Below are 12,001 nucleotides of genomic sequence, written 5' to 3' on the forward strand. Positions count from 1 at the left end.
ATACAAAGCCACTGTAATAGAAAGGAAGTAGCATTAACTGGAGGAACTGAGAGAGAGACATCCTCCAGAGATGTTGTGAGATGTGCACAACAATTAGGAAAGCCGGCAGCTGGAAGTGTGCGTCAGGCTGGGCAGAGAGCAGCTGCAGTAAGCTGGGAAAAAACAAGACTGCATAATCTCCCAGGTTCAGCAGATTTCCTTCCGATGAGACAGGCTTTCCTCTCTTCTCCCAATAAAACATTAGCCACACTAACAGCTAATTATTCTAAATGACAGCAGCTTGGAAACCATGGCTAAAGTACTCTTCTGTACTGTCTGGTGTTCCCGTTGGGCTGCTTTTGCCCCATTAGTAAGAGAGGAAAGGGCAAAAGATGCCTTGGTATTTTTTAATTCCTTTTATATGTTGATTTTATTAAAGAATGTTCATTTGAAACTTCTGCAGTTTAAACTCTGTCATACCATTATATGCCATCTGGCTGCTGAGTCAACCTGAGCAGGAAAACCCAGAGGAGAAAGATATTTGGCTTCTTTACAAAGTACTGTATAAATATCCCAGTGCAATGCATTTCTCTTTAAGCTTAGGTGACTTGGGTTAAGCATAGTTTTGTTTCCTCCTAGTTCATAGCACTAATGCTTATTTCCACTTTAAATTCTTTTCACTGGAGGCAGAGGTGTGAGTTGATACAAATGCATATGTATGCGTGTGTGTATATACATACGTATATATTTAAACCTTTCAGTTTGTGGCTGGCAATAGCTATGACAGCATTTTGCAAGAGGAAGTTATATATAATTAAGTGCTAAATCAGCTGAACTAGCGCCCATCACTCCATGACGGTTGGGTTCACTGGGAGGGAACAAAAATGACAAAAAATTGAATTTCCTGTTCTCATCTGCCAGGTGAAGTACAGGCTGTAGTCAGTGAAGTAGTGATTGACAGTGATTTAATATTTGACGTTACAAAATTGGGATAACAGGAAAAAAAATATTTCCCCTCAGTCGAGGCCTTTTGGGTACCATGGGTCCAGGTGCTGGGAAAGACTTTTAATTAAAAGTATCAGACTGGCCTGGAGCCACTGAGATGTTTTTGCCTCTCTCACGCTGGCACAGTCAAAGGGGGAACGTTTTCCTTTGTGTAACACTGCCTTACGTGAGGGCTCCGGTGACGGGAAGAACGCTCCTCTTGTGGATTTGCTGGTTATTGAACAGCTTGATTGGGCTGGGGGGGGTTAACCACTCCTGTCCCCCTGGGCCACTTGATCATTGCCTGGCCTGAAAGCACTAAATCGTAAACCTAATTAAAAAGAGAAAGAAAGTACATGCAGCTTAGAAGCAGAGCGCAGTAACAGGTAACAGCCAGTCATGGCTGCTTGAATAGTTTTAGGCAGTGTGGCTTCTTAAATTTATATTTGATTAATTTTAATTTAATTTCTGTAGTGTTCAGTGAAGAACTGCAGAACAGCCTTTCATGTCACCTGTGCGTTTGACCGTGGCTTGGAAATGAAGACCATACTGGCAGAGAACGACGAGGTGAAATTTAAGTCGTACTGTCCCAAGCACAGCTCCACCAAGAAAGCGGATGATGAGACTTTCAATGAAAGGCCAGCCCAGGAGAACGGGAATGGGATTCAGGACAGCTCTCTTCCTGCCCACATGGACCCTTTCCACAGCATGGCTCAAAACCAGGAGGAGGCCCACAGAGTCAGCCTCCGCAAACAAAAGCTCCAGCAACTGGAGGATGAGTTCTACACGTTCGTTGAGTCTTTGGAAGTGGCTAAAGCGCTGCGGCTGCCCGAGGAGCCGGTGGCATTCCTGTACCAATACTGGAAGCTGAAGAGAAAAGCCAACTTCAATAAGCCTTTGATTACCCCAAAGAAGGATGAAGAGGACAATCTGGCTAAACGGGAACAGGATGTTCTGTTCAGAAGATTGCAGCTCTTCACACACCTCCGGCAGGATCTAGAGCGGGTAAGCCATGACATTGTCTGCACTTGTGCGAGGTGTGCTGCTCTTCATTAGCCAAAACTGCGCTCTCAGTTGTTGCCCTTGCATGCAGGCGCTCCATGCTGCATCTTATCTCAAAGTTGTGTTGTCAGAAAAGACTGTTAACACTAAACTTCTACAGAGCACACAATTAGCCGTTTCAAATAAGAGGGTTAGTTCACAGGGCCAGTGGGTCTTGGCTTGTAGCATCCAGTCTCCTTATAACTGGATTCTTGTACTTCTGCTTCTGCTTTTTTACTGGTTAACGCTGATGGCTGTGGACTGTACTGCAATCCCCAGCTGGAGCTTTTTTAGCCTTTAAGGGCTTTCTGTGCTCCTTTCACGTGGTGCACAAGAAGGAAAAGATTATGAAACTTAGCTTGATTTGCAGCAGATCTGTTTTTCATTGACACAGCATAGTAGGATGACCTTTCACTGGGCTATCTCTATATAAGTTTGGGAGGTGTGTGGTAATTCCATTCAATTAGGTTTTCAATGTTTAAAGAACAGTTCAGTAGGATCAGTTCGGTGTTTTATCTTAATTACATCTGATACTGTAATGACCTGAATTCCTTCCTTTTTGTTTTTTTTGGGGGGTTAACTAGTAGAGTTTAAGATATGTTAGAGCCAGAAAGTACTGAAATTATTTTAGTTTTTCATGTTCATACAGCGTATGGCTCGTGTAGGCCACGTACGGAACCTGGCTCAGGAGGGTTCCTCAGTCTCAGTAACCTGTGGGTGAACTACAGTCTTTCTTCCAGAATACCATTTAATCTTTAAATCAGGACAGCAGGTGCTCATACATCTGCTGTATCCTTTGCAGAGGATCCTGATGGCTAATTACTCTTCTAATGAATCACTGCAGTTTTTCTTTTGAAGTTTTTTTTCGTTTTCAACTTCCAGCCCATGACAGTTCTCTAGCTCGGTGAGCTAGCTGTTACCTAGTATCTTTTGTTTCTGTTCTGTGTACTCAAGCTTTCCTTTAATCTTCTCTTTGATCAGCTAAATAAGTTGAGTTTGTCACTGTGTTCTCTGGATCTTATTCTGTATGTATCCTTTCCATTTTCAAGTGTGATGTCAAAACAGGATACATCATTCTAGTAATATTTTTAATATTTTACTACTCTCTTGTTCCCACTGATTGTACATTCAAGTTATCTTGGATGAAAAAAAAAAAAAAGGGGTCTAAGTTTTTTTCTCCAAGATAATGTCAGGTAGACTTGATCATGAGTGACATTAGTGCCAGCGTCATCCATCTAGAAGTATCTTTTGAAATCACGTCATCCAGTTCACCTAATGAAACAGGTATTTCTGTGGACATAGCGCATCTGTGGTACAGCTAGGATCAGACAAGGCAAAGACCAGGCAGCCATGGACTGTTCAGAAAGCGTACCAAGGCTAGACTAATCCCTTCAATTCAAATCCACAGAGTAATGACAGGTACTTAAAAGTACTGCCTGTCCTGGGACTGGAAGCCTTTAATAGAGCAGGACCTTACCGAAAACAGTCATACTTGTTAAATGTCTCCTTCTTAACTGCTGTGAGATCAGCCTACAAGGTTGTAATCCACTGGGCACCATACTGTATGCAGCTCCACTAAATGGAGAGTGGAGCCTTGGGAACACACACATACACTTCTCTGAGATTCCCTCATCTTGGAAAGAAATGACTTTGAAGCTCTAGGAGAGTTGTGGTTGTGAAACTTACACACCTGTCTACATTAGGCAGTCACATTTTAAGGGCAGAATTGTAGTTTTCTTCTAAAAAACCCCTGAGATAGTCAAAATTAATAATAATTTTGTTACTGTTTCCAGTCCCTGCTACCACCATGTGCTATGGCAGGGATAGAGTGGCCTGCCTTCATTATGATCAGTCGTACTGCTCTCCACGTTTTCATGCTTTTAATTAAGTATAATTTTCTGTTATGTCTGAAACAATAAGAAGCAAATGGTGCAAGTCTATTTAATACTGAGTATATTTAAGTATTTGCAGCATTTCTCTAGATTTTGTATATATATGGGTGATTCAGGTGTTCATAGAAGTTACTTCTGTGCTGTGGCCCTCCCAAATATGATTGAATAATCTGTAATTAAATGGTATTTAAGATTCTTTTCTAAGAAGTGTATTGGAGAAGATTAAACTTAAATACATTACTAACTTGTTTAAATGGTGTATAGTACTTAAACCGAATTAAGTCAAAGCATGGATTGACAACATTATAGAAACACAATTCCTGTAAAACTCATCAACTTGATGTCTTCTAGGTGAGGAATCTCACTTACATGGTGACCCGAAGGGAAAAAATCAAGAGATCTGTTTGCAAAGTTCAAGAACAGATATTTAATATCTACGCAAAGCAGTTGGAACAAGAAAGACTTTCAGGTATGCTTCAGTGTTATATCTTTTTCACATAAGACTACAGGCACAAGCATCGAGAGGTTTGGTTACAGGCTAATGACTAATTTTGAAGGACAAACAGGATGTCATTTATTCTCATTAAAATCTTGTGTAGTCCACCATGCATCAGCAGATTGGAAGAAAAAATGAGGCTCTGTGTAGCTCTAATGGTGGGTAATGCTATAGAAATGGCTAAGTCTGTGTTCTTATCCATGGGGCACAGAATGGCTTGCTGCTTCAGATCCTTCCTGGTGTGATTCTTTAATGACTCCTTCTGACAGAGAGACCATGACTTACGTTCCAGTGCCATATGGTACCTAGGAAGGCCGTGGTTTATTAGTGCTGCTAATACTAAATTAGTGTTTAGCATGTGCTTCTTTGCATCATAGATGGCAGTTTAAAGAAGTGAATTTTGAAAAGGTAGCACTCTGGTTTTAAATCATGTTTTTTTCACCCAATCTCATTGGCAGTAGTCTTTTCTCAGAAAGATGAATACCTTCAAAGTTCCTGCATTGACTAGAGTGTCCTTAAAGTATTCAGTAACTAATAAACCATATTTTAGAGGGAATCAATCAGATTCACTTGCCAGTTGCTATTTTCCCCCCCCTCTCTGAGGAGTCTCTCTGTCTTGGTAGATGTAATAGTGCTAGGATTTCTACTTGCTACAAGTGTAATTAGGTGCAGCACGGCTACAGGAAAGCAAAGTACCCCAGCAGTATGTTGTGAAACCACAATATAGCCATGTAATTGGGATGCAGAGGTGCTGGATAGGCAACCAAATACTCATTTATGCTGAAGAACATGTCAGCCATGAGGAAGAGAATTAAAATAGGTACATTCAAAAGCGGTATTTACCCAAACATGGAATTGCTTGACTTGAACTTAATTTGTTTACGTTTAGGTGTGCCTTCCTCATTCCCCTCAATGGAAAACACAGTGTTGTTCAATAGTCCATCTCTGGGCCCCAATGCCCCTAAGATCGAGGATTTGAAATGGCATTCTGCATTCTTCAGGAAACAAATGGGCACATCTCTAACCCACTCTTTGAAAAAACCACACAAGAGAGACAGAGTAAGAAACGGCCCTGGGAATGACAGCAAATCCATGCTGAGGCAGCCCAGCCAAAGGGAAGGCGGTGCAGCTCCTAGTAGCTTTTTAAATTTTGACAAGACCTTTGCAGAAACACGGATTGCATCAGCACAGCAGAAAAATGGCATAGTTATACCAGACCACAGAAAAAGAAGAGACAATCGTCCACAGTGTGATGTGATCAAGGCAGAACTAAAGGAAAAGACTTCTAAACACAACCACAAACCACTGAGACCCACAGAACTCTCTCAGAGGCAATCGGAAAATAAAAGGGCTGTGAACCACTCCAGTGGTAGGTCAGCACCTGGCACGCGGAGGGATATAGTGCCTAAATGCAACGGGGGTCTTGTCAAAGTAAACTCTAATCAGACAGTAGTTAAAGTGCCTACGACACCCACGAGCCCAGTGAAAAACTGGGGCGGATTCCGAATTCCAAAGAAGGGGGAGAGGCAACAGCAGGGTGAGAGCCTGGAGGAGACCTGCCGCCAGAACTCCAGCTACCCCTACCTGGGCGTGGGCAGAGTTTCACCCAAGGACAGGGCAAAAAGCAAGCTAAAGCCTGACAGCGAGAATGATGGGTACATCCCTGATGCCGAAATGAGCGACTCGGAGACTGAAGTGGCTGAAAACAAGTGCAGGCAGCAGAGGCTCAGTCCAAACAGCGCTATCAGCAGAAGGACGGACATTATTAGGAGAAGCATCCTGGCATCCTGACTGGACACAGGGACACGGTGTCAGCACTGTCGTCAGTAGAGTCACTGCCTACAAGCCAACTCCACATTATTTATTGGTGTGAGAGAGGAGAGTTCTTAGACATGGCTACAGACTGACAAATTGATAACCTGTTATTCCTGAGCTGTGTAAACATGTTTACATGCACTTAAAGCTGTTTTTTTTGTCCCCTCCTCAATTCTGTGAGAAGTTTGAATCTACTTTATTTGCAGCTTTCCTGAGTAAGCAGAGAAATGACGTCACTACTAAAACCAGGATTCGCGATGAACACTAAAATAACTCACAAAGACCTTTAGGGCTAGGGTGGGTAGAGGGAAGTAGACTGCATTCAACCCTTTTAGCTAAAAAGCACTGATAAAATTTTACTCCCTTCCCCTGCCTTCTGGAAAAGCACAAGCTCTTAATTTAACTAGTGTGTATTGAATTGAAGATGGTTGTTGAACCGTACTGCACTGCTAAACCCCATTACAAATGGCCACTTTCCTTGGATGGTGGTAGGTCTTTCTCTGCAGAATGTTTTCTGTTGCATTCAGTTTGAGCATAGACGGCAGCTCAGAACCCTCCATAAGCTCCAGAGTTTACATGTAAATACATCTACGAGACGACCAGATTTAATTATAACGCTATACTGGAGAAGGAGGAAGGGAAAGGTCAGGGCTGCACCTGCCTTACAGTGCAACGGCTTGAAAAGCCTCAGCCCGAGCACAGAGGACACGCTCAAATGCCTCAGTTCTGAGAAAGGGGGCAGGGTTACGGCACCCCGTGGAATAACCTGTCACCGTTTAGTCAGTCACCTGCCTCCGGGAGCGTGATGACAATTCAAACAAAAAAATTTCTAAGGCACTAGTCAGCAGGATTTCCCAAAACCCACCAGATATGCACTAATGGTATGTATTGGGAAAGCCAGGCTTATGACACTAAAAGGTTGCTTTAAAATGGACATGAATATATATTTTTAAATAGAGTAAAATGGAAAGGCAATAAATTGTGATTAGCTCTTTACAGTCAAATGAAGAAAAAATATTTCATTCTATTCTGGACTAGATTTGATGGAAGAGGGAACTCATATTCTGATTATGTACTTTTTTTAATAATTGCAAATGGCAATAACTAGTAAGCTATGAGCAATAATAATATTAACAGAGCGTTAGGATACTGTTTTGAACCGAGGAGAGGGCACACATAACAGTGGAGTGTTAGGAGCCTGTAAATTTTGGAATTCTGCATATATGTAAGTAAGTCAGGTATGTACTGGTGAAAAAGTTTAAGCAGCAATGTGTTACAGAAAGACAGGCATCAAGAATCCCCTTCCCCACCCTCCCCCTTTCTACTCCTAGCCTGCCGTTATCACATCCACTCACTTTTTAATGTTAGATCCTTGCCTCTTGAGCAGGGAATATTTAAAACACAGTAGAACTCTGTCATAACTGAGTCTTCCAGAGGATTCAATTAAAAAAAAAATAAAAAAGGGAAATGAAAAAAAAAAAGAGGCTTATCTTGCTATGCAAGTTATCACTTAATTAATTATTTCAACAGAATGCATCCCTAGCATTTCTTTTAAAACTCAGAAGTCTTAACCTTTTGATACCTTTTGGGATGATGTTGAAGACGGGGAATTTTATGTAAGATACACAGTGTACTTTTAAAATACCATTGCTGGTCCCAAGAAGTTAGATTAACTTCATGACTTCGAGAGGTGAAAGTCAAACAGGGCACTGGTGAATCTAAAATTACGTAGTCACTCGTGGGGATGTGTTAAAAGAAGAGTACTTACTTGATCAAACAAGACAGACAAAATGTAAATGCAGGTAAGTTCTACTCCACATAAGTAATGTTTTCCAGACAGGCACCGCTATTTTCTGTAAGAAAGAAGCTCATGACCATATAGGGAATTGTTTGTCAAGCCATAAATGGAATAATCGAAATTTTGATTCTAAGTAAACATTTAACCTCATACCAGTTTGGAAGAGGTACCTTGTTAATTTGCACTATTATGAATGCTAACGTTGTGCAGAATTAATGCCTTATCTGTTTTCCTCCCCGACGTTTAGGTTAATAAGCTTTCTAATGTTTCGAGTTAAGCTGAACCAAAACCAAAAAAGCTGTAAGAAGACTGCAGTATGACCAGCTCTGTAGGTTAGTTTTGTCTCCCATGCTTAGTGCTCAGCAGAAGAGGTGTCGTAAGTACAGCAGTGACAATACAAACCCGCCCCTGTATTTTATTGGGATAGAACCATTTGCTGAATTTCTGTTTTTAAGCATTACCTTTCCTTGTGCAGATTGACCAAGAGATCTTTGACTATGATCGGTGTGTTCTGTCAAACTGTAGGCTAGTTGAACTTCTGTAAAGTTGCCTGGAATGCCATTTGTTAGGTTATAAACTCACACAAAGCTAAATGAAGGGTTATACGTGTCGTGTATAAATCTTAATTTTGGAAATCTGAGAAAATTGTCATTACATTTGTAAAACCTTGTACAGAAGATTTTTCACTATGTGCCTAGCTTTGGTGTCCATTCAGCTGAAATTAATTAAAAAAGGTGCATGAAGAGAAAAAGATAGAAATAAAAAGTATATGTAGAGATGACTATTTTATATTACATGGCCCAATCCTGTATTTATTTTCTCCCTTTTTTGAAGTATTTATAAAGACCTAGTTGAAGACAGCTGTATTTTTTGTTAAAATATTCAGTAGAATTGTGCCTTTTTGTCTGTATGTGAATAAATGCTGTACATTTTTGCAGTATCCTTGCCAGCAGCGTTTTAGAATTTGCAGCAGTTATTTTATTTGGGTTTTTACATAAACACTTCACTGCAACGATCTGAACAACTTCCATGGTTAAAGTAAGCATTTAATTTGGATTATTACAGGTATTAAAATGCACACTGCGGTTGCAAGAGAAAGTTTGGGGTTTTTTTCTTGAGGGATAGTATAGGGTCTTGTTACTGACAGCTGTGCCTATCCCATCAACAGAAAATTGTATACTTTTTCCTTGAGATCCTCGAAGAGATGTTGCTTACCTCAAATAGTTTACATTTGTTGATATGTTTTTCCAAAGTCCATAATCTTCATGCATGTTCCACTGGAGGAGGAACATGAGATTTCTTATTTGTAGATCTTCAAGATAAGTACGCTGAATGTATATTCACACTATGAACTGCCTGTAGTCAAGCAATGCTCACAGTTTACTGCTCTAGCAGGAGCCCTAGGAGAGAATGTGTGAAGGGCACAGTAACTCCTTTCCTCTTGCTTCGTCTAAACTCAAGATGCAGAAACATGGAACGGACGTGGGGCAGAGCAAGAAAAGGACAAGGTCGTGAAGGCATATATCTAGCAATTCATCTTGAAAGACAGCTGTGGGTAAATAATTTGTATCACATTCATTCACATTGTGGGCAACTGGGAGTGGCATCCCTTAAGAAAACATATTTCAAAGACTGAAGATTAAAGGATGGCCCTCCGAAGAGTTACTGGTACAAGCTCTTCAAGGCGTGAATAAAAGTCTGAATGAGGTTCTTGCAGCTGCTTTATAGATCTTACTGACAGCAGCCTTTCTGAAAGGCACTGCATTGCTGGGGTTACCTAAGCAAGACTGGGTCAGAACTGAGGGCAGCTTACAGTGACAGATCTTTCACGATCTTGCCTATGCCAGAAGGTACAGGGCTCTTAGGAAGACCTAAAATGAAACTCATACTACCTCCATAGTCAGTTTCTCTCACCTGTTGAATGGAAGTAACTATCACCTAGAAACTTTCCTGAAATAAACATTGTCAAGAACAAAGTTTTACTCAATGGGAAGCATTAATAGCGCTTTAAAATCTTTAAAACACTCAAAACCTGGTGTTGAGGTAGGAAAGGAAGGTAGGAGAAACAAAACCTTTTCAGTGGAAGTGGTAAGAAATACAGATAGAAACAAATGTAAAAGACCCAAGCCAGATGGATGAAAAGCCTGCTGCTCAATTCCATGAAACAATCATCTAGTATCACGGGGAAAGAGCAAAACTTATCTCACCAGCAAGCCTCAAATTTCAGTTGCCTCAGCACGTGCCCTTCCTCTGAAAGTCCAGTTTGTGAGGAACATGCCAGCAGCCTCCACCAGAAGCCAAACGGAAATGAAAGGAGGTGGTGTTAGGATGACGAGCTTAGCTTGACATCTTCCCTGTGTCATTCAGACAGAAGGATTTGGTCCATTTTTAGCTGCTCAGAGGATTAGGCAGACACTTGAAAGCAGGAAAGCTTTTTCTTTCCTATGTCATCTGCCATAATTGCTCTGTTGCCCCTTAACTTTACTATTAGGTGCTTGTGTCATCATTGAAATTCATGTTCTGGCAAATCACCATTACACAAGATCTACACCACAAGTTGAAATGAATATACCCATAATTAAAAGGGAATGAATCAGGTGCCCTTCTGTGCCTCAAGAAACAAATACACAAGTACTGTTGCTCAGAAACTTACACTTACCTGCCCTTTTTGCAGGTTTCACTTCACAGCTAGAGCCTCTCTTCAAGGAGTGAATGGGATTAATAGCTCACATGAAATCTTCCAGGTGGTCTGTCATCATCTCAGATGTGCATTATGCAAATGAAAATAAGGTGCTTGGTACTCACCTCCCTCTGTATCATATACACGGTTGACTGATGAAATTTCACTGCAACAGACATTTGGAGCTTCTGGACAATGTATCCACTTGCTTTGAAAAATTCTTGAAGTCTTTTAGTAAAATTAGAGATTGTAATGGATACAGGCGTGTAACGAACTGAGAAAGCACTAGTAAACAAGCGTGTAAAACTGTAGGAAATAGTAAGCAGAATTTTTTCTTGAGGTTGCATCCATCTTGCAGGCTCTACTTGAAGAGCCAGGTTTTCAGGAGGTGGCACAAACTCTTACTTCCATGCGGTGATCAACCCAGGTCTGTCCTCTAAAATGCAAATACGGTGAAGATCCACTGTGACAGACGTATGGGTTTATCAGTCCAAAACAACAGTTTTCATCAAGCATTGGGTAAGCATTATCCATCAACCGACTTAGAAGTTATAAACCAGAATGATGCTCTTCACATTTAAAAGGAAGGACAAGAAATTATGTCACTTAAATCCAAAATGGGAGCACTTCAAAAATCAGTTAATACCTATCAATTGTTTATAATAAACGCTGAAAAAGAAAACAGAGTTCAGCTCTAATTTTAGAATGATACATATGAAGTTTCTCAGCTATCAAAGAAAAAAGTGTACACAAGAGGATTCCCCACATACTGGCATCTGCAAAATTCAAACATGCTATTTCAAAATGCATAAAAGCTGGATGACTTCACCAGCTTTGTGCAAACGGAAGTAATAGAGAACTGAAGTTCCCAGACACATACAAACCAAGAGAGTAGATCAACAGAAAAGCAAGGAACAATTGTAAAATAGTAATTAAGAAGAAAAAACACGACTGAAGAAAGATTACAGTCCTTAGAAACAAGCTGTATGAATATCCATAGCAGCATTTTATTTATTAACTGTTTCCCAGGGGCATCAGAACAAACTGAACCCAGTTCTTAAAACTGGAAGGCAATGAGAGCATTTGGCAGCTCTCACGTCTGCCATAAAAAGAGCAATTATTTGATGCTCGTGATGTAATTAGTGTCTTACTACAATTCATAAAAGATCTTCAAAATGTTCCCAAGTTAATGCACTACAAAGAAAAATTAAAGGTATCGACTGTATGTGAGCAAAGCTGTTCATGAATTTCAATATAATGTTATCTATTCACTGTACACAATCCTATCATAGTTGGAGCTGGTGTTTTTTAGACCA

At 40.6% G+C, this 12,001-nt stretch overlaps 1 protein-coding gene across 3 annotated transcripts in view; it reads left to right on the forward strand.

Annotated features, from left to right (window-relative positions):
• JADE1 (jade family PHD finger 1) overlaps window positions 1–8,954 on the forward strand; it is a 46,687-nt gene extending 37,733 nt beyond the window's left edge. For 2 of the 3 annotated variants that reach the window (XM_082483044.1, XM_082483043.1), the window contains 3 exons: window positions 1,438–1,968; window positions 4,248–4,365; window positions 5,282–8,954. In XM_082483044.1, the coding sequence (XP_082339170.1) occupies window positions 1,438–1,968; window positions 4,248–4,365; window positions 5,282–6,183 (1,551 nt within the window). In that variant the 3' untranslated portion in view covers window positions 6,184–8,954. The remainder of the gene's footprint in view (window positions 1–1,437; window positions 1,969–4,247; window positions 4,366–5,281) is intronic. The other variant, XR_014269191.1, reaches the window with a different exon arrangement.
• Window positions 8,955–12,001: the final 3,047 nt, after the last annotated feature.

This window comes from Vanellus vanellus (assembly GCF_965231255.1).
Source record: "Vanellus vanellus genome assembly, chromosome: 4".
NCBI lineage: Eukaryota > Metazoa > Chordata > Aves > Charadriiformes > Charadriidae > Vanellus > Vanellus vanellus.